The sequence below is a fragment of the Lytechinus pictus genome, chromosome 1 (genome assembly GCF_037042905.1).
Source record: "Lytechinus pictus isolate F3 Inbred chromosome 1, Lp3.0, whole genome shotgun sequence".
In the NCBI taxonomy this organism is placed as follows: domain Eukaryota; kingdom Metazoa; phylum Echinodermata; class Echinoidea; order Temnopleuroida; family Toxopneustidae; genus Lytechinus; species Lytechinus pictus.
Window position 1 is genome coordinate 13,867,744 of NC_087245.1, and position 23,332 is coordinate 13,891,075.

The following is a 23,332-nucleotide window of genomic DNA, read 5'->3' on the forward strand; positions in this document are numbered from 1 at the left end:
CTCCCATATTTTCCCGAGTCCCATGAACACACTGCTGAGATCCATACGATAAAGTTAAACGTTGCACTAAACATTGCAATTCATGTTCACTCATACATTACATTTGAATTTAATAAGTCATGAAATTTGCTCGTGATTGATCATTAATGTATCACAAGTCACAACAACCTCAACTTTGCAAGTTCCAAGGGACTCGCTTCTCAAAAACCGAAAGAAATTGGAAGTCTAATTCCAGCCCAGCCTAGTTGTCATACCCTTTGCTTAAGTGGGTGGGTCTCAAGCATGAATAGTTTTCCAACTGTTTGGTGCCATATGAAATTTGACTTTATTGGCCATCCATTATATAAAGATGTTTTCCCCCAAATTGACATATCTTTTATTTGGCTGCCATTTCAATTTTTTTTTAAGACGCACTGTATATTCACATGTAAATCTAGCCATGGACATAACATTATAATAATATAGGTCCATGATCTAGCATTCATCTCCTTGTAGGGTACATGCTTGTACGCAGTAAGAAAGAAAGGACAAGAGGTCATTCACAGTAAGAGGCAAGGCTTGATGTAATAGAAAGTTCTTCTTTTCGAATCGGGTAATTAGTTTTTAGAACAGTCTCCCAGAAAATATGGTTTCAGCACCTTCGATAAATTCTTTCAAGAATCGGCTTGATAATCACTGAAAGGACATTGCTTTGTGTCAGACAATTAGTAATGAGTTCTTCTGCCTTATGCCACTTGCAACTACTCGAAACTTATATTGTGGAACAAACAGTCCCATCGATCAATGAACAGGCAATTAAAGTCCTACAAGCATCAGTGCAATATGGATTAAAGTATAGTATACATAGAGCCTTTTCACACGTGAATCTTGAATCATCATTGTAATGACGATTGCAATTCGTCTTTGGAATCATCGGACCTTTCACACTGAAGATTCGTACCGTAATTTGAGTGAAACTAACTGAAATTCACCTCCGGAGTAGAATTTGAATTGGTGATCGTGATTATAGCGTTCGTGGTTTGGTTTCACACGTGCTAAAAATTCGTCATTAGCCTTATTTTTCACTGGAATCATAATTCAAATTACGATTTTTTAATCCTGTGAAAGGGCGATTGAGTATAGGCCTATGTCTGCAGCTGCAAGCCCATATTCAAAGTCTGAGAATTTTTTTTAGAGTGCACTGCGAAAGTGTGGATTATGATTGTATGAAATATGAAAGCAAACATTTGACGAGGCGCCAATATTCACGATCACATAGAGTGAGACGCTGTCGAACTATTGATGGGAGCTGCCGGGGGTATTCTGTTCTATTCGCTTCTGTGTGAAGGAGCATTAGCGGAGGCTCAGAAAATTAGCACCTTGGTCAAAGCTGAAATTTCACTTTTCTAACGATGGTTATTCTTTCGTTTGAATATTAGTTTCACCCAAACTTATATTTTTCTTTCTTTTTTTAGTCGTGGAAAGAATAACTAATTCAATAGTAGCACAATGACTGACGGAGATCGTCAAACGAAGGAAAGGAGGAGGATGAGAGAGACAAGATATATGTTTTATAGAGAGGGAGAGAGAGAGAAGCGATAAAAGTGAAAAGCAATGTAAAGCTTAGAATCTCCTCTTTTATCTGAAGTTACTTAGATTATTCCTCTTTCACGCATGAGTGAGCAAAAACAATTTGAAGAAAGGATACCAAAAACTCATTTGGCGGGGGGTATCTGAATTTCAAAAAGAAAATCACATGCCTTAAAAGTTCAATATCTGCTCTTTTATTTGATACCTTAATCACAAAAAATGGTCAAGAAGTAAAAAAGTTATGTTCCCTCGGAACAATGCTTGTATTTCCATACTTTCATTGAATAAACGTGTTTTCACTGGCTTCCCACAGAAGCTATCGCATGGTTAACAAAAGACTTAATGCATGGCTGATCGTCATCAAAACGGAGTGTCGAGTGAGTTTGAATGCTAGCCTGTAACCTCTTCATTTTATGAAATTATTGAACTACTGGCACCCGGTATTGGCAAGTATTCCCTGAATTGAACCCCTGAGCAAATACAGCGATATTTCTTGTTATGTTACGGACGTCGGTCGTCCTTCACCTTTACCTACATCATTGTGTTTAGTATACAGCCCCACCTCCCACACCTCGCGCAAATCGTACTCTAAGCACGTAGTGTTGACTCTTGGGGCAAAAAGTACATCCTTTATAAAACATTTTAGTCTTAATTTTTTTATACCCTCGCAAATTTGACCCTAAACACGTAGCTTTCCTAACGAAAATAGATACTCTTTTTTTTTCATTATTTTAGCGTTTTGACACCCTTATTAGTTATTACGTTACGTACTAACGTGCCCTATCTTGAAAAAGACATAATTTTTACGTGTTTTTTGGTCGCGCATGGTATCCTCTTGTCAATGTAAGTGCCCCCCCCCCTCCCCCCGGGGTTGAAACAAAGAAAACGAATAGGAAATGAACAAGGAACGAAGAAATATGGGTTATGAAGTCATGTTTTGTCGCGCCTCTCTCGATATTTCAATAAGTTTTCTCTGAAAAGGTCATGAGTATCTACCAGATTTATGAGAGGCGATTAAGCAGGTATGTGCTTTCATCTGCAGAAAGAGGGCGTACCAAGGAGATATAACCTCTCTCCTTAGGCGTACCATGGCGTACCATGTAAATAATTGATGCCTTTGAGCACCCGGCCACTTAAGCAAACAAAATATCCGTCATTTTCAATATGTACTCACCCAAACAAGTAATTCTCAAACCTCGTTCAATGTTCAGGAGAAAATCGGTTTCTTCGTGGGTAGGTCATGTGCAAGTCACAGGTCGAATAATAAAAGTGATCAGCTGCCAGACGATAGGATCATTGCTATTTTCATCACAACGCCTGGTCTTTTCTCCCGCCTTTTCCTCTTATAGTGTACGTCATCTGGTAAGTTTTGATTTCAATAGCTCATTGATTCAAATTTCAGTTGTCGAGCCACGGTATTATAATTATGAAAGTGATATTACGTATTCGGATTATTTGATCTATTGGCACTTAGTATTGTATTGTCACAATCATGACATCCGGGTTAGATTCATGGACCTATCCACGGAGGATTAGTCTATTGTTACTGGGGGTGCTGAGCATTGTCAAAGCACCCCCAGTAATAATAGATAATCCTCCGTGGCCAGGTCCATGGTTAGATTTTTGGTGTTACAATGATAAAAATATAATTTGTAAACAAATTTTCGGCATTACTCCTATGTGCTTAAGATCGCATGCTGGGTCTGTAATGATAATCATAAGTCAGAAAATATTGGAACCAGTGGGTTTCGAACCTGCCATCTATTGCTTTCCGGGCAGCGACTTAACCACCAGGCTATTCTGGTTCACGGCTAAATTTCGATGAACTGGAACTCAAATACAATCGATCCTCTTATTTCTGACTCATTGATATGCAAATGCAGTCCGCCGTGGACAATAGATAGTGAATTATAATTTGTAAACAAATTTTCCACATTACTCCTATGTGTTTAAGATCGCATGCTCGATCTGTAGATCGATAAAAATATGTTCCCTTTGTATAACGCAGCTACTATATTTGCATACTGCGCTTGGTAGCATAAATTATTATTACCCCGGCTGTAGCCGAGCCGCCATATAGGCGCTCAAGCATTCAAGGAATACTGGGTACCCATTCATCTCACCTGGGTCGAGTGCAGCACAGTGTGGGTAAATTTCTTGATGAAGGAAAACACGCCATGGCTGGGATTCGAACCCACGTCCCTCTGATCGAAAGACGAGAGTCGTAACCACTAGACCACGACGATAAAGACAATGATAAGATATGGAACATGGGACATTGAACAAACAAACAAACAAAACACCTATTAAATAGTCTACTATCATTCCTCCACCTCCGGGCTCTTCTTTAAAATCTAAAAAATCTTGGTAATTCTATGAGGATATCACTTTCATAGGGATGTTATTTTTAGACTGGGTAATAAAAGTTATTCCCAGCGTACTTGAGCAGACAGGGGCCGCGGAAGCGCGGGGGGGGGGGGGATGGGGATGGGGGGCTTCCAAAACCGTGTACAAAAACGTAAAAATTACCATAATTTTTTATGATTTTGATTTTTGCATGGTCAGCCCCCCCCCCCCCCCCACTTTGAAAACCGTTCCGCGGCCCCTAGCAGAGTTTGCCTTTGCTCTTTCCCTTACCGCAATTAATGGCCTTATGGCCACCGCACACCTAACGATTGCTCTGCGACCCGATATTGAAATCAAACCGCAGAAATTGATGCTAATATTGAGACATGCATGGAATATAATACTGTTTAATGATCTAAATCATCGTACGAATACCTATGTTCAATTCTGTGACTATATGCTATCATCCTTATCATAATAAAAGCGAATTTAATATTTTATCGTGGTGACGTCACATCAATCGTATGATTCGATTGGCTACGATTTGAAACTAAATTGGCATTCGCTCCCGAATTAAAGCCTTGGAATCATCCAAAATTGTTATATTAGTATTCTTTCAGTTAATATTGAATCTCAAATAAGATACTTTTTATTCACATTTTCAGAAATTAAGTACTGAATGCGATTTGTTCCTAAATCGGATCGTGGACCAGTCGTAAGGTGGCCTTTAGACCCGTTGTTTTCACTCTGGATCTGTCAATAATCCGAAATGTCATGATACCCCACTCCGGCACTTCGCAATTACCACAATATTGGATTTTGGATTGACTGCCATCAATTTAAATTCTAGCCTTAAATAAAAAAAGGGCGAGGATTTATACAAATATTGACTGTGCATGAGGATGACTGTGTAAATTATCATTCCCGATGTGCGTTTCATACCAGCCCTTCTTCTATCACCCTGAGGCCTTGGCCGAGGGGTGATAGATGAAGGACCAGTGTCACAGCGTCAGATGTCCATCTGCGTCAGATGTCCATCTGCACCAGATGTCCAAATCAATGTATGGTGTCTTCAAAGAGACCCAGCAAATTTTAAACGATGCGACCGCGTCCAATGTCCAGGCGTGATCGCGATGTCGTGAATATTAGTGCACAGAGGGTCAACGTAGTCTAATTTTAAGACCCTTTATAAACTTAATACTGAAACTAAGGTAATGAGATAGGATTGTGTGACAAATGGTCTAATTTTGAGACTTGTTACTTTTCCTTATTATTCCAATGGACTGCTGGAATGGTAAACATAGTCTAATTCCGCAGAATTTTTTTTAAAACAAATTAATGCATTATGGCATTGTGCCAAGTAGTTGCTGACTTTCTGAAAAATTGAAAATATTTAAAAGGAGATAATATTGACATCTTTACCTCAAGATCGATATATGAGTGTAATTCCATGAGAATTGGTTGAAAACAGACCTGACTAGTTCAAACAGCAACAATTTTACCTAATTTTACTATTTTTAATATACTGTTACCGTGGCAACAAATTTCTGACACGCACATAAAAATATGTCTTGGACATCATCTTTGCCCCAATTTAATGTGTATGCCAATTATGACAATTTGTTGAAAACTGATGAAGTAATTTATGAACCGCAGGATTTTTACCCAATTTTCGCCATATAATATGTTGTTACCATGACAACACAACTTCCAACACATGGGGAAAATGTGTCTTGCACATCTACACCCAAGACCAATGTGTAGGCCTATTCCAAATTTCATGAGAATTTGTTAAAAATTGAGGAAGTATACTAGGCTTTAAAGTAGACGTCGAGGCCCACCATATTTCACATCTTCTTATCTGCGTCAGATTTCCAGGAAAAAATGCAAGAATAATTTTGAAGGTACTAGCATACAAAATTTAAATTAGTTTATTTAAAAAATGAGGGTAAGGTGTCTTAAAATGTGTCAATATATACGAAATTTAAGCGGGAGAAAAACATTTTGTGGCTTTCTTTCTTTGTTTATTTTTTGTTAAAATGCATGGGAAGTCATGTCTAACTATACTTTATTTGCCAGATTACACTGCCATCTGAATACAGAGCAGTCCATATTTGTTTTATTTCGTACCTCATCGATATTAACATGACTCTATCCCCAATCGACTACATTTCAGGCCCACTAATGCATCAATCTCAATTAGATTCGTCAAGTTGTAATTTAAACTAGCTGCACTTCAGGGGCTGCTTTGCTACTGGCCATGCAGGACAACCGATAAATCCAGTTGGCCAGTCAGCCCGGCGCGCCGTTGACTGCGCGTAAATGACCGAGCAGCAGCAGCAAAACGCAGCCACTGTACATAGTTTTGTAAATATATAAAATGCAAAAGAAGAATACATTGTAAAGTTTTCTCCAAAGTGGCTCCAATACCCCAATAAGGGTGACATGGGTCTAATAAATTAATTGTCATTGTCAGCTAGATGCGCGCGTAGAAACACAAATTGTGGTCCCGCCCTCAGGAGTTACGAGTACGATCAGAGGGTTTGGTAGAAGAAAATTGTACGGTAAGGAGACGATGATAGACGAAATAGCACCGCGTCACGTGATGCAGTTTTGACCAATCAGAGATGACAATCTTAGTATGAGGTATATAACACAACTTGTGGCCCCGCCCTCAGGGGTTACATGTACAGGTACTCAGACGGTTAAAATTGACAGTAACTCAAACCCCTGAGATGGTGAAGGAGGAATAGCACCGCGTCACATGATGCAGTTTTGAAAATGCAATCAGTGAAAACAATCTTAGTATGAGGCATATAATAATACACCCAACCCTCAGTATTTTAACCCAGCTTCTCAACCTGGGTTTAGATGGACGATGTCATGCTTCTGATATTTGAAATGATAGCAAATCGAGTCAGCCAAAACTAGTTTTTTTTAGTTAGTACAAAATGACCTTCCTCTTGGGAGCGTTTCATCAACATTTTTGTCCGACAAGTTGTCAGATCTGACATCTTTCCTTGATTTTGATTGGCTGATAAGCAATGTTACTATGGTAACTGTCGGATAAAATAGGACTTGTCGGATAAAACGTCTGACAAGTCCTTTCATGAAACGCTCCCCAGATCATGCGTAGAATCTTTTGATCATGCGCAGAAAGGAACTACGAACTGGCTTGATCTACTCCATAATGAACCAGTACAATCTTTCAAATTGACTTTGCATTTTTTGTAGACGGATCAACTCAAAAGTCTTGACAAGAAGTCTGGAGGCAGTGAAGAGAGCAATGTACAACCATGTCTTCTCTAGTGAATATCCTTAAGGGTGCGGTGGAGTACATCGGGGTTACAAACCTCTTGGCCGCGACCACGTTGTGTCTTGTAACTTACTGGTTTATCCGTACCAACTATTGGACGTTATTCTATCGTCTTCCCCCTGGTCCGCCGGTCATCCCGCATCCCCTCGATGGTATTCTGGAATTGTTTCCAGTCAAGGATCGTTTCGGGCGTTTGATCCAACTCAGTAAAAGGTAAAGTTGAGACAATCACAGAATACCTTCAATAATACCTAACAGTTTTCATCAGAATGATAGCGAGTTAAATTTATTCATTGCGAATATGTACATAGAGGAATCAAATATGATTTAAAAGTAAAATCGACTCGTGTCATCTGTCAACTTCTTGTATGTCTGTTAACTTGGGGATGAACGATTCTGGTGCCTGTTTCATAAAAAGTACAACTACACTGAGTGATCCATGAATAGAAAACATCTAACTAATTCAAAATTGCGAGCGGGAAGCGCGAGCTGATTTTTTTTTAATAATTCAACCTGAACACTCGATTGTAGCCATAAAGAGGATGGATGCAAACAATATTGATGCGAAGGCGAAGCGCCAGCTGAAAATTTAGATTTCCGACCAGAAAACTCGACATTTTTTAATTTTTAATTAACTGATCTGAAAAAAGCACCTGTTAATAACTGTTTGCAGTGACTCATGAATAAGGACGGTTAAGCACTTTTTTAAAATAAAGAACACAGTAAACAAGCGAGCTTAGAGGGTGGGCATAGAACTAAATAACTTTTGCGACCGCGAAGCGCGAGCTGTTTTTTGTGTCGCACACCCACCCCCCCCCCCCCCCCCATTTAACGACGGCCCTGCTTGTAACATTTCAATTGCTTCATTAATACTTCAGATTTAAGTGTGCATGGTAGTTCCCATAAGGGCAAAGAAATGGTTCCCTCATCAGTCTCATCACTTCTCGCAGATGGTATCGTTAAACGGCAACATGCATATTAACCTTCAGGGTTTGTTTCTTCTTACGATGAGATAATCAATGTGTCGAGGAATACATTTTTAAGTTTATTTGGCTATCGTTGTTTGCCTTCAAAAGACATTTATGTTGATGTGCTCTGAATAATTTCATCGCACTCTTCACTAACCTCTTGTTTATATTTTCCAGATATGGCGAGATATATTGTCTGCGAATCGGCTCAAAAATGTTTACTGTGATTTCAAGTCCTAGTCTTGTCAAAGAACTCATCGTAAAACAAGCTGATGTAACATCCAACAGAATCCCGCTTCCATTCTTAGCCCAAACTATGGGTTACACTGGTAATTGCATAATTTTCTTGTCACAATAATTATTAATCAAACATATCCAAATATCCACATAGTCTTTCGAAAATTTGAATTGCCTGCCATTGAACGTCTATAAGTGTTCGCTAAAATGGAGACTAGAATCTTTGAGATCCTATATATATATGTATATGTATGTTATATGATGCAACCTGTTTTGGATAATAAAATCATCCCTGAAGAAGGTCTATGACTGAAAATTCGGAAGATTATGTCTCCTCACGGCGTCTTCTTTTGTTTATATATATATATATATATATACATACATATATATATATATACATATATATATTTAGTTATTTATTTATACATGTATATATGTCCACTCAGTTCTATCAATGTAAATATTCAAAGAACCATAATAAAGTTTATCAATGTGTTTAAAGGGCAGTTTCTTTTCTTTTTTATCAGGGGGTATTGCCTTCAGTGAAGGGGAACCCTGGCAGGAACTCCGTCGATTTAGTCTCTCTGCTCTCCGTAACTTCGGCATGGGTCGGAGGGGAATCGAGTCGCGGATACAGGAAGAAGCGCACATCCTTTGTGATGCATTTGCTGGAAAGTCCGGAGAGGCATTCGACGCCATGCACCTCACAAATGCAGCTGTTTCCAACATCATCTGCACTATCACATTCGGGAGGCGGTTAGAGTATGATGATCCTATTTTCATTGATATGATTCGGAGGCTGAGGAACGTTACAAATGTACTCGGGATAAATCCCATCATTCGGGGGCTTATGAGAAGATTCCCGGTGATACTAAGGACTCCGTTTCTAAAGGGACCAAGAGATAACATTCTGGGGATTAAGGTAAGAAAGCGATGCCATTATACAAATATTGACTGCGCATGAGGATGACTGTGTAAATTATCATTCCCGAGGTGCGTTTCATACCCGCCGGGTACCGTACGCTGCCCAATTCTCGCTCACCCTCACAAGCGCGATGCGCACGCTGCTTATTATGATTATCATTTTAAATTCGTCCCAAATTCCTTATTGTTTAGTATACTCGCATAATTAAGCACCCAAGAGGAGACCATTACATGAAAAAACAAATTGTGGAAAAATAAAATAAATCCCTTAATAAATCATCGTGAAATACTGCTTTAAATGTAGGGTAACCCGATAACTGTTTGAACTTCGATCAACTGTACCGCAACTGCACCAAATTACGGTTTTTTCAATCACTTTAAAAACTCCTAAAAACAGTGAAATTTTTTATATACTTATATGATGAATGAAAATGTGAGAGTCACAGGTGCGGGAGGTCCTGATATGTCGTCACGACAAATTTTTCTAGGATTGAATATTTGTTGTGTGAATGAATTAGCGAGGGCATACCTTGAGATAGCAGCCTGCCCTAACTCCGCTCACCCTGATTGTGTATGATAATCATTGTAAGAGTATAGGGCCTAAACGGAATTGTCATAATTTTTCAAGTACACTTTTCTTTAGAATCTGATTTTTTGTGTCATTTCCTCTATTTTGAAGGTGCTGAACATGAATCCGCTTGTTGCCAGTTTCATAAATGCCTCCTTCCGCCGTTGCCATGGCAACTGATTAATATGTTTTAAAAAAATAACATATTGAGCCTATATATATGGCACATTACCCTGTCAATTTAAATGGTCCAATCTATCATTCTTAAGCCTTCCAAATTCAATTTCTAGATATAGGCCTATCAAGTCATCAAAGTATTTGCAAAAGATCCATTGCCATGGTAACGGTTTATCTTTCCCGCAGAAAAATAAAATTGTCTTGATTGCCTGCAGAGACAGGGCGCCGCTTTTTCCGACGGCGCCGCGCGGGCGGCGTCGTAAACATTGAAATCTTAAAACAGGATAAGTTTGTGAAATGTAATCATAAGTTTGAAATAGGCCTACAGGTTTTTATAGCTATCATGAAACTTAGAAATAAGGGAGTCAGTGAAAATCCTATAGTGAGTTTCAGGTCATGCCACGGTCAAAGGTAATTTAAGGTCAATGAACTTTGGCCAATGACGTTGGGGGCATTTATTGAATTGCCATCATAAATCAACATTATGGTGGGAAAAGATGAATGGTGGAAAATGACAATGAAAATGCCAAAATCTATATAGGTTTGACCAATTCATTTGAATTAAATATCGAAAACAACAGAGTGTTCTGCATGGATATAAGTTCATTTGAATGCATGGTAATGGTATGTTGCCATGGTAACGCCTGATTACTCTACTAATTCAACTCGTGAATTTAATATGAGATGAAAATTAAGTGTAAACAATGTAGGAATGTCTGAATTTATTTCAGGTCATAATTCAGTATAGGCCTACCTCATAAGAAACATCGCTTCAATACGAATAGTGGTAATATTTGCTTGTACAACTTTCTAAGAGAAATCAGCTCGATTGATCAGCCTATATTATTATGCTCATTATGTTAGCTAGAGCAGATTATAACTGTAATGCATGAATAATAAAGTAAGTCTTAAAAGAGATCGAAAAGAGATCGAGTGTCATATGAATTCATGAACAAATTTTTTGCCCCTTGCCCCCCCTACTTTTTGGGAAAGATTTCCGCCCCTGATTCAGAGAAAAAACGAGACATTTTAAGCACTTTTGTAATGATGTTTTATCTTACAAACCGAGAATGACTTGAAAACAAGACATGAATAATGAAACAAACGGGCAATGCGGGCGCGAAGCGCAGGCTAAATAGTTATTTTGTTCTAAATGAAGGGTACAGGTATTTGTCGGTCCCCCAACTCTCATTTTCGTCTTGTCTTCTTCCTTTTATTTTCCTTCCTCTTAATCTTTTTTTTTCATTTCATTATTTTCCTATTCCGGCCTTGAATGATACCTCTTCCGTTGTCTTTTTTGCGACGCGGCCTTTTTTTCTTCTTTATACTCTTTTACATTTTCCTCTCTCACTTCTCCTATGATTTCTTCTGTATCTCCCCCTCTCTCTTCCTTTAGCTGAGGGTGACGAAAAATAAAAGCCCCTCGGTCGTCAACGATTTATCATGGAGCAGGCAGATAAGCTGACGTTTACAGAAATGTTGAAAGATGATAAAAAGAGTTTGTCACTGTTCACCAGAAATATTTCGAGATTTAATTGTAATCATTGTCCCGGCCCAAAGTGTTTGGGAAAAAGTTTTACAAAAATTATCTTGCTCTATAACGAATCGTAGGGTCATCAATGCTAAAAAATGAGACTTTGATGTTTATCACTAAATACCGACGTATACAAACAACTTGGAGATATAGGGATAGTTTTTTTTTCTGCAGGGGTGAAGCCCCTCCCCCGGTTCCGCGGCCCCTGGCATGTCTTCTAGGCTATTATCGATCGTAATACTGTTTTTTTTTATGTGGCGTATTCATATTTTGATGATTACCAATATTATTTACTCATAGTATGAAATTTAGGGATAATTTAATTGGAATGAAACAAAGATTTTATACACGTCACCTCAAATAGATGTGTAATTAGGCCTATATGTGATAACTTATGAGCCTTATGATACATATATTTTATGTTAGGCCCATACGCATTATCTGCATGCCTATCTGATTCATATCTATAAATCTAAATAAAATAAAGAATTTAAATGAATAAATAAGAAAAAATCTCCCACTAATGGGCCTATATAGGCCTTTTGAACTCGGTCAGTAGTTTCCTGATTGATTTGAATAGATGAAACTTTGATGTTTCTGGAGATTTCCTTTTTTTAATTGTGTTTTGTTTGAAAACGGAACAGGATTTAAATTGACCAATTTATTTTGAACAAATAGAATTTTCTTGAGTGCCTTTTTCCCTCTCCTATTATTGACGGGAGTTCGAATATGAACTTAAACCAGCGAGGTGATTAAATATTTATTGTTGTTTTTCAAGATGAGCTTTTTTTAAATGAAAGTCAATATAAGGGAATCCCCCCAAACATATTATCGGAGTTCAGGGTTCAAGGTTTATGCACATCAACATTTCGCATTTTCAAAAAATCAACAATTCAATACAAACAATAATATTATACAATACAAGTTTTCATAGATAAGCATAAATAAACATCGTAAAAATATGAAATGTATACATAATATAACAATAGAAAAAAAGTACTAGAATGTATTCTTGTAATTGGTTCTAAAATTATGACAAAGAAAGAAAATGTGAGATGTGGATATGAGGGAGCTAAAAGTAAAAGCAAAGCTTGTTGGATGAAGACTCCAAAGAATATGCAGTGAGAGTCCCATAAAATATCAATACGACAAGAAAAAGTAAAGAGTAAACAAAAAAGTGGGATACACGAATACATACTTGATAAATAATGAGTCAAGACAGTGTAAAACCAACAAATTTGAATTAGAACCTGAAGGAGGATGCAAATAATTATTTCTAATAAAAAAAATAAATAATGGAAATTAATGGTCAATGGCATCAGGGGGCGATGAGCGGAAGGGACGACAAGGGGGGGGGGGCACTCAAGTTGGATGAGTGGCGAAAATGATTACTTTGAATGGCGAATGTGCTAAAAGAGCTTTATAGCGTTTTATTTATAAGAATGTAAATTTATCAATATTGATATTTTAAGTTAATTAAGTTAACTTAACTATATCAAGCATGTTATTCTATTATATATATTGTTTTTTAAACATTTTTGTTCATGCTGACTCTTTTATCCGCTTCCGATTTTATGTAAGCACCCTCATTATAGCACTGGTTAGGGTCATGGTCTTTATTGACAACAGTAATTTATTTGACCCAGTGGGTGCTCAATCTATACTCTGTTATTACATTAATTGTTCCAATTTCATATACTTTTAATTTCCGAAATAAATAAATAAATAATATACTCATTAAATTCATGAATGGATTAGAATCATATTCATATTATTAGACAATTGAAATCAGTTAAAAGTTTGTCGGGAAAGGTTTTATGAAAATATGTATTTTATAAAAAAATACGGAATAATGTTTGGAGGATAAAAAAAAATGATATATAGGCGTAGATCAGTAACAAAAAGTTGAGGCCCTAAAAATAATTGCACTTGGCGAAAGAAACATTTTATACAGTGTATAGTACTATAAAACTTGTAAACAATACATTTAATCACAACAAAATTACACACTTTCTCACTCAGAAGTGCAAGAAAAAAGGGTAGAAAACAGAGTTAGACAGTATCAGGCCTTATAAACTACATGTATGAATGCGCGCGCTAAGTGAGCGGAGTTAGGGCAGTGGTGAGCGGCGAATGGGACAGGCGCAAGGGGTGCCGAAAACGGCGAATTACACAGCGGTGCTTTGAAGACATATAATTATTATCCTATGAAACAATTTTCCAGTATTTTCTCTTTCAGTTGACATATAGAAGTAAGGGTATCATAGCTAATTGAATGGTATATATAAAAGGCACCGAGGGAGTGATAATTTTCACTGTCATCCGAATACAGAGCAGTCCATATTTGTTTTATATACCTCATCGAGAAGGCATAACTCTATCCCCAATCGATGAAATTTCAGGACCACTAGTGTAACTCTAATCTCAATTTGATTTGCTTAATCACTTAAGTTTTAATTTAAACCAGCTGCTTTGCTGCATGCTGGCCAGGATAACCGATAACTCCAGTTGGCCAGCTGCGGCCAGCGCGCCGCGCCGTTGCGTTGGCTGCGCGTACATGACCCAGCAGCCGCGCAGCAAAGCGCAGCCAGTTAGCTCGAGCCATGCGCCAGCTAGATGCGCACGTATAAATACACTACTTATTAGAGAAAATTATATTTAGACAATTACTTCACAAAGAGGCCTAACACTTACAAAATGGAAAAATTATTCAACACAGCTAAATTAAAAACACTTCTAAATCTGGCTAAATTTTGTAAAATAATTATGCTTCGCTTCTGATAGAGTAATCAAAGAATAGAAGTATTCATTTATTTCGTTTTATTTGTCTTTTAATAATTTATCTTGATTACTATATAGATATAGATATCACATATGTATTATTTGATAAACTGTTTAATTTTTGTATTTAGTTTGCTGCTGGTGCCTTTGTACGCATCATGTTTTACTTTTTTTTCTGTTAGTTCTAAAATTTAGTAATTCAAAAAATAATTTATTTATATCTTATTATGTTATCATAATATTTCACTGAAATATGTGGGTTTCTTGTTTGTATTTTTTGTTCATATATATTTTTTGTAAATATGTTTAAAATTCAAATGTAAATATGTTTCAAATGTTGTTATGTTCTCCAATACCCGTTGGGGGTGATCTGAGAATAAATATTACTGTCATTACTGTCATTACTGGCCCCGCCCTTAGGGGTTACGAGTACTATCAGAGGGTTTGATAGAAGAAATGTACAGTAAGTCAAACCCCTAGACGAAGATAGACGGAATAGCACCGCGTCACATGATGCAGTTTGGACCAATGAGAGATAACGATCTTAGTATAAGGTATATAAAATGAATTATACGGTTCAAACGACAGGCCACACCTATCTTGTAGGCCTATACTCTAATAGGCCAATTAACTACAGGAATAGGTCTTGAGAACATACGAACTGAGTTCCATTTGTAGGATACAAACTAGCCAATGTAAGGACTTTGATCAAATACTATAATGCTTAGGGTGACCAAAATTATATCTTCAGATGAAAAGTCTTTGTAGTAAATGTGATTAAAATTTCCTATACACATTCATCTACACTAATACATGTCCATTAATTTCTTTCATAGGACTTCATTAACAAGGAAGTGAAAGAACACATGGATAGCTATGATGCCGATGACATCCGGGACATTATCGACATGTACCTAGCGGAGGCGGAACGATTGGAAAACGAAGAAGGCGAATGGAGAAGCAAACCGTATTTAACCAAAGATGATATCTGGATGTGTGTTTTTGATCTATTCATTGCTGGATCTGAAACTACGTCGTCGTCGTTGCTTTGGTTCATTCTCGTAATGGCGAGCATTACAGATGTACAAGAGAAGGTAATTCATAATATTCTTACTAGTTTCTGTCTTCCTCTCTTTTGGCTTCTCGTGTAAAAACCAACTCCCGAGTAAAAGGTTTTTCCGCAGGCCTTGCGTCATGGTGAAACTTTATTCGATAAGTGATCAAAAATTAACTTTTCTGACCAAGAAAATGAAGAGAACGGCTTTTAAATTAGGCCTATATATCGAGAGACTCGAGAGAAAAAATACAAACATTGTATACACAGTAACGCATTTCTCATTGTGGTATAATGGTTCTTTGCACTTCCAAAAGTCTTGAATTATTACCCCGGCTTTACTGCCAGCAGCCTTTTATAACGTTTTTGACGCATTTGAAAGAATGAACCCTTTCAGGTCCCCGTTTATTTGTTGAGTGCAGCATATTGCGGATAAATATTCCGAGTTCAACTAAGCAGCAGGCAAATTTCCAAACTTATTATTGATTCTTTGTCTTATTGGTGCAGATGAGTTAAAGGGAGCGCCAGCTCGAAATCCATGTACGATAAAAAATGTTTTCGCCGGCAGGCAAATTTCCAACCTTTTTATTGATTCTTTGCCTTTTTGCATGCCGGTTACCAGTAGTTGAACTCGGTCTCGCCTAACCGCTGGCCGCCTCTGTGGTCTAATGGTTAAGGCATTGGCGTTCAGAGCCAGTGACCTGGGTTCGTTTCCCAGCGGAGACATTTTTTCTACCATTGATTCAAATGGATGACGGTTCTGTTTGATGAATAAACACGACTTTCCCGTAGATTTGCGATCTGCCGTACAAAAATATTCCCCATTGATACTGGTGTAGCTTCCATTATTTGTTATACATTCATGATTCAAATCACAGATCATAACTGAGATCGATCGGGTTGTTGGAAGGGAAAGAGCTCCATGCGTTGATGATCGCAAGGATATGCCGTATACTGACGCAACTATAACAGAGGTCCTTCGGTTCCGACCTGTTGCACCAATTGGAGTCGGGCATGCCACTGCCAAGGACGTCGAGATCAGAGGTTACACCATTCCTAAGCGTACAATGATTCTGATTAATATCGTGGCTCTTCACCTTGATCCGAATCTATGGGAAAACCCGGAAGAGTTCAACCCTGATCGCTTCCTGAGTGAAGACGGAAAGACTGTTATCAAGCATGATGCGTTCACTGTATTTGGTGCAGGTAAGGATTAACAAGATCGATTAATACCGTTTTCAGTAACTCATGATTTTTTGGTCGGCACAAGACACGCACTAAAATAGTCCGCACCACAAGCGTTCAGTAACTTAGCAGAGCGGCACTACTCTTACGACCACCCATTCAAAAGCTCGGGTACATAATCATGATGGCGCTGGTCTGGTGATGCTAAGTACAAGCATCAAAATATCACCGCACAGTGGGCCAGAATTGAGCTCGAAGTGCGCCAAAATTATATTCCGCGTTATACTTATACCGAACTATATCGCTCAGAGGTAATTTTGGGCGTAGAATCGACTGGGCATATTTTCAAGCCAATTGGACGTCACCTTGATACTAAAATTTTATTGGCTGCTTAAAGCCTATCTGTGAAGTGGTGAATAACACTAAATTATTTGGACTATATAAAATTTGTGTGTTACTTTAAGATTGACCTGACATAACATTGGATATGCCTCTCGCATGTCTAAAAAGTGTGTACGAAATCCTGAAAATAATTATATGACATCAAACGGATCATTGAATGAAAAAAAAAATACTTCAAAATCTATAAACATTAACCGGATTTTGTAAAATGTGTAGACTGGGGTTGAAACGCAGATAGCTAGTATATCACACCGCGAATGTATCACTCGGGAGTGTTTTACGGCTGAATGGATTCTACAAGTCACTTATCTTTGAAAGAGGGGTGGTCGATCAGCCCTTATATTAGCCTCTTGTCGAGGCCCTGGCGGCTGCTTCCCGAGCGAAGCGAGGGATTCCCTACCTGGCGCGAGCCAGGCCTGTCTCGCGGCGCTCTGCTTCGCTCTCTGCCTTGCTTTGCCATGTTCGCTCGGAAAGCAGCCGACAGGGCCTCGACAAGAGGCTACCCTTATATGGGCTATCAACCTTACTGTTGTATACACTATGCACGGAACGTCATGTCGTTTTCATGAAATCGGCGGGAATCGACCTCGCCGTGCAAAAGTGAATGGCTATCGGCTATGAACACCTCGCCCCACACGGTGCGTTTCAATGGCTGCGCGGTATAAAATGACCGTTTTTCGGGTGATGTGTCAAGTAAAATTGACTCTAACATAAGAAGTTGCAGAAGGTCGCAGCTAAATCTAGTATCAATTTAAAGCTTAGACATCAGAGAAAATTATGGTAATATAATTTTAGACAAAAATCCACGAAAATTTAAACTTTTCTAATGTAAATGTAAAAAAAGGTGGATGCATGCGGCCTATTTCGTGGAATAATCGCCCTAGCTGTAAACCACATGGGATGTGTATTTTATCTGTTTGTAACCCTTTCACACGAAAAGGAATTATATCAGGACTATGTAGCAGGGGCGTCGATCCATTTTTCAAATTGGGGGGGGGGGGGCAAAATTATGAATCAACGTTCAAAAGGCGCTCAATCACACAAAACAACACACACACACACCCACACACATAGGCCTATATAATTATATGTATATATATATATATTTGTATATATAAATATATATATATAAATATATATATATATACATATATTTATATAAATATATATATATGACTCATATACATATTCTCATGGTTGATATTATTCCTGAGAAAATGTTAAAAAGACTGAATTCTTTAATATATACTTTTATTTGGCAAACTAAGATAGAAAAAGTGAAAAGAACTATAATGACCAACAAACTGGACAATGGAGGGGTCAACATGATTGATCTATATACCCAAAAATTGAGCTTTCGACTAAGATGGCTGGGGCGCACTCTTGCGTCTAGTAAAGGAATGTGGTGTAAATTCAGCCTTTATTGGTTTAATATTTTAGGTGGTTTGAAACTACTCCTTAATTCAGACTTTGATGCTTGGAATATTAAACATATATGCAAGCACCATCTTCCAGTCTTTTACATTGAAATATTACAGGCCTGGTTAAAGATAAAGAATAATGCTTGTTTAAAATATCACCCTAAAGTACATGGTATACAATACGAAATTTTGTGGCACAATAAAAATGTAACCTTTCGCAACATCACCCTATTTTTTTAAGGATGGTATAAATCTGGGATAGTATTTTTGAAAGATATTCTCAGGAATGGAAGTTTCTTACCTACAATGGAAATCTATTCCCTTCTTAAATCGCAGAAGAGTAAGCAAAGATTTATATTTGACTATACTTTATTACGTCAGGCTATCCCTAAAATTTGGATAAATGACATTACAACACATTGTACCAACCGCAATAATAAACCTTCTTTAGAGTTTCCCAAAATAGATGTAGGAACAAAAAATCAAATTAAAAATATTCATGATATTTCAAGTAAACAATTCTATAGACTATTATCCTTAGATTCATCGAGCATTAACAGATGCTATCTGTATTGGGAACAGATAATAGGGTCATCATTAGATTGGACAAAAACTTTTAAAAGAAATTTGTGTCACTGTAAAGAAAATAAACTGAAAGAATTCAATTTTAAGGTCATATATAATTTATTGCCAGTAAGAAAGAATTTGTTTAAATGGAATGCTGTAACAGATGGGAGATGCCCGCATTGTTACGTGGACGAAGATGTTGTACATGCTTTCGTTGAGTGTAAGCTAAATAAGAGATTCCTTTCTTATTTGACAACAGTAGCTAAGATTGAATACAATGTCGACCTTCAAATAACAGAATTTCATTTACTTAAGGCTCACAAAGAAACCGAACTCGATTCATTTCTTACAATTGCTTTTTGGTGCATTTATAAATGTATACTTATAAGAAACAAAACAGGAAAAGATTGTCGAGAACTTAATTTGGAATATTTGTTTGAAAAAGAAATATGTAAACATGTGATGTGATTTTGAATGTTCAATTGTGCATATAATAAATGCCCATGGTGGGTTTAATAAAAAAAAAAAAATATATATATATATATGACTCATAAGAAAGAGGCACATATCTCACCAACAAATTAATACGAGCGCGAAGCGCGAGCTGAAATTTTTTACTATACCAACCTGAAAACCGGAAAAAGGTACCTGTTTAGGAGTGTTTGTAGTAACTCATGAGGAGGATACATATGTCACTACACGGATAATGTGAGTGCCGAATAAATTTCATTATATTCTGACCTGAAACTTGATATTCTAAGCATTTTTGGTACCAATAATTAAGATGGGTATCTAAAACAACAAAAGATGCGAGTGCGAAGTGCGAGCTGAAAATTTTGATATTTCGATCTGAAAGAATTGACAGAGCAATGGACGTTTTTAATAAAGAACAATCATCTAACAAAAGATTATTGCACATCGAAGCGGGTGTTCTTTTGAGGTTTAGAACAGAAAACATTCTATTCACCTATTTAATCATGAAAAGTATAGGTTTTTGCTACAGAAATGATGCGAGCGCGAAGCGCGAGCTGAAAATTTTTATATTCCAATCTGTAAAGCGGACATTTTGAGCACGATTTTAAATAAAGAACGAGTTGTGTATCTCAATCTCGCTTGCTGATTTCTGTGTAAGATTACAATCTTATTTTATTTTTGCACTTGCGGAATTATTGGGGGGGGGGGGGCAAAACGATATGTTTGCCCCCCAATGTTTTCAAAATGACTTTTTGCGCACTTTGGTTTCGTCCCGGCCCTCTGTGCACCGGTCTGGCGCGGGCTATTTAAGCACGCGGCATTCATAAACTCACAATTATTTTTCGACTTAATTAGCCCGGACTAGCGAGTTACTGAAAGCGGTATTACTTTGTTGACAGAAAACAAATCTATTTCTAATTGAAGGAAATGTATTCGGTATTAAGGGTAATACTCATCTCATTTAAGTATTTCACACAGTGTTATTGTGTCGCGACCTCGGGGTTGCTAATCATCGTCATATAATCCAAATCCCAAAGTATAATAAATCAACCGAGAAGTTTAAGCATTTGTTTAACTATCGGCTATCATGGTAGGTTGTGTGACAGAGTTAATGACATTTTACAACTGGCCAGGGGACTGTAAGTGTACAATACTGACAATAAAAATATGAAAATTTGTTTTTGTCTCTCAAGAAATTATTTTATGTCGTTATAGGTCGACGTGTGTGTCTTGGTGAGCAACTCGCACGGATGGAGCTTTTCCTCTTTGCAACAACTCTCATGCAGCGATTTCGCTTTCATCTTCCGGAAGGAGATGGTGGCGACTTCGGCTTCGGACACTGCTATGGTACTCTTGTGCCAAAGACGTTCAAAGTCTTTGCACATGAGCGATAGATTTTGGTTTGCTTGTAGTTATAATACTGCCACAACACAAAGCTTCAGTGTGTCCTGAGGAGGAAGAGCAAATTCAATTGCTGCAGCTTGATACCTTTATTCTTTTATCGTGGATAATTTGACAACGATCAGCTTGGAACATGTGTCAAATATGATTTTAGCCAGGGGCAGCGATCCTGGGGGCCGGGGGACACAGTGCCCCCCACCGACTTTTTGAAGCACTGAAAAAGTGCCCTTTATTACGCAATAAAAATGCCCCTCTCACGATCGTGTACTGCGCCCCTTTCTTTGGAAAAGGACCCATTTTAGGTGTTTCCAAGTGCCCTTTCTCGTGAGTGCCTTTTTTTCAACAAAAATGCCCCCCACGACGTGTTCTGTGCCCTTTCATCTAAGAAGTACCCGTTTTATGTGTGAGCAAGTGCCATATCTCGTATCAGTGCCAGATTTTTCCCAAAAATTCCCCCTCACTAACGTGTTCTGTGCCCCTTTCATCTTTAAAGGACCCGTTTTATGCCGTTAGCAAGTGCTCTTTTGCCTCTTATATAGGTGCCCTTTCTCGTATCAATGCTCCGTTTTACCCCAAAAAGTGCCCCTCATGAACTTCGTGTTCTTTGCCCCTTTTACTTGAGAAAGACCCGTTTTATGTCTGAGCAAGTGCTCCCTTGCCTAATTCTTGTAAGTCCCTTTCTCTAATCAGCGCCCCTTTTTACCCAAGAAAAGTACCCCTCACGATTATGTCCTGTGCCCCTTTCACCCGATATGCCGTTAGCAAGTGCCCCTTTGCCTTCTTGTAGGTTCCCTTTCTCATATCAGTGCCCCTTTTTACCAAAGAAAAGTGCCCCACGAACGTGTTCTGTGCCCCTTTTTCCAGAGAAGGATCCTATTTATGCCATTAACAAGTGCCCCTTTGCCTTCTTATAGGTTCTTTATATCAGATAAGTTTTCCTGAAAACCACTTTTTTCATGCCCGACGAGCGCCCGGTTTCTTTATTTAGCGCCGTTCTGCTTCCTTCTGCAAGTGAAAAATAAATAAAAAATTATAAAAATAATCATACGTGCCTTAGGTTTTCCAAAAAAGTTTACGCATGCTGCCTCCCAGTGAAAAAAAAATCTGCGTCCGGCCATGTTTAAGATAGTGCCCATTTCGAAAAAAATGGTGCACTTTTTTACTGTGCCCCCCACCCCCACTTTCAAATTCTCTCCGCCGCCCCTGATTTTAGCAAATGCCATCCTATTAATATTATTATTATTTGGTCACAAAAAACACACACAAAATTTACAATGTAAACACAAAAATACAATTTGAAATTGAGATGAGTAGAAATGAAAGAAAAAAAGAAGAGAATAAGAAAATTGTTATCCATGGGCCAGGGCTCGCAAAAGTAAAGTTCGGTACTATTGCTTAGAGGCATGCAAGCCTCATAGAATAAAAAACAATGAGTATTGCACATTCCGGTATATACAATTACATGTTATTAAAATTCAAATAAAACACATTCAACAAACATTGTTAACAAGTATGTAACGTCAGGCAAGATCAAAGAAACAAAGAGGGGCATTGGGAAGAATTTACATACCCATGCCGGACTGAATGCTTAACATAACATATCATGAAAATAACTTAAATTTTGTGTAAATACTAGAGCCTGAAAAGCAACAATGAAACTAAGAGGAATGCCCGAGACAGCAGCAAAAGCATGCCTCCACATTCCTATTAATGACATGTGTACTCGCCAGGCTCCAGCACCTAACACATAACAAATCATAGAGACAACACATGGTAAAATTATAGGAAACTCGTCTCCTTGATGAAGAAAAAGAAGAGAAATTAAGAACTTCGTAAAAAAAAAATAGTAATGATATTTAGATTCTTAGATTTTTTACCAAATGGACATAACAGATAATACAGCATGTACTACTGTGAAACATTATTCTGAAATATTAATTGAATAAAAAGTAATATTTAATTATATAATAATTGCTTACTGATAGATAATTGATTCAAATTACGATACAGGAAACACAATTGTTGGATGCACATCATAGAATGATGCAAAGTACATGTAATTATTTAGGTTATATGTCAAGCGTATCAAATTTCAGGAAGAGCGTATGGCAACAATTAATTTGGTATAAATATATGAAGGGATACATGCACTGTATATTGCACCAGACAAATATAATGCTTTAAGAATTATTCATCTCCCCCTCGAGCTTAAACATGCTTAGATCAGGCTTACACCAATGAGTTTAAGATATGGAGAACCATCCAACACACTCCTTTACAGCCACTTTGATGCTGCAAGGATAAAATATATGAGACATGTTGTTCATTGGATTTGTCTTGCAGGTTATAGACAAAAGATCCCTACCTAACTATAGGCTAATTGCTGGCCAGATATAACAAGAAATGTG

General features: G+C 37.6%; 1 protein-coding gene across 2 annotated transcripts; it reads left to right on the forward strand.

The window, feature by feature from the left end:
- Positions 1–2,721: 2,721 nt before the first annotated feature.
- Positions 2,722–22,758, forward strand: LOC129260773 (cytochrome P450 2C15-like). 2 transcript variants are annotated; one of them, XM_054898778.2, is made up of 7 exons: positions 2,722–2,931; positions 7,150–7,444; positions 8,377–8,528; positions 8,964–9,358; positions 15,257–15,514; positions 16,353–16,680; positions 20,739–22,758. In XM_054898778.2, the coding sequence occupies exons 2-7, from the start codon at positions 7,212–7,214 to the stop codon at positions 20,915–20,917; spliced, it is 1,545 nt and encodes a 514-aa protein (XP_054754753.2). In that variant the 5' UTR covers positions 2,722–2,931; positions 7,150–7,211; the 3' UTR covers positions 20,918–22,758. The 2 variants fall into 2 exon arrangements, with proteins under 2 accessions (XP_054754753.2, XP_063952629.1); XM_064096559.1 differs by having other exon boundaries at positions 2,779–2,919.
- Positions 22,759–23,332: the final 574 nt, after the last annotated feature.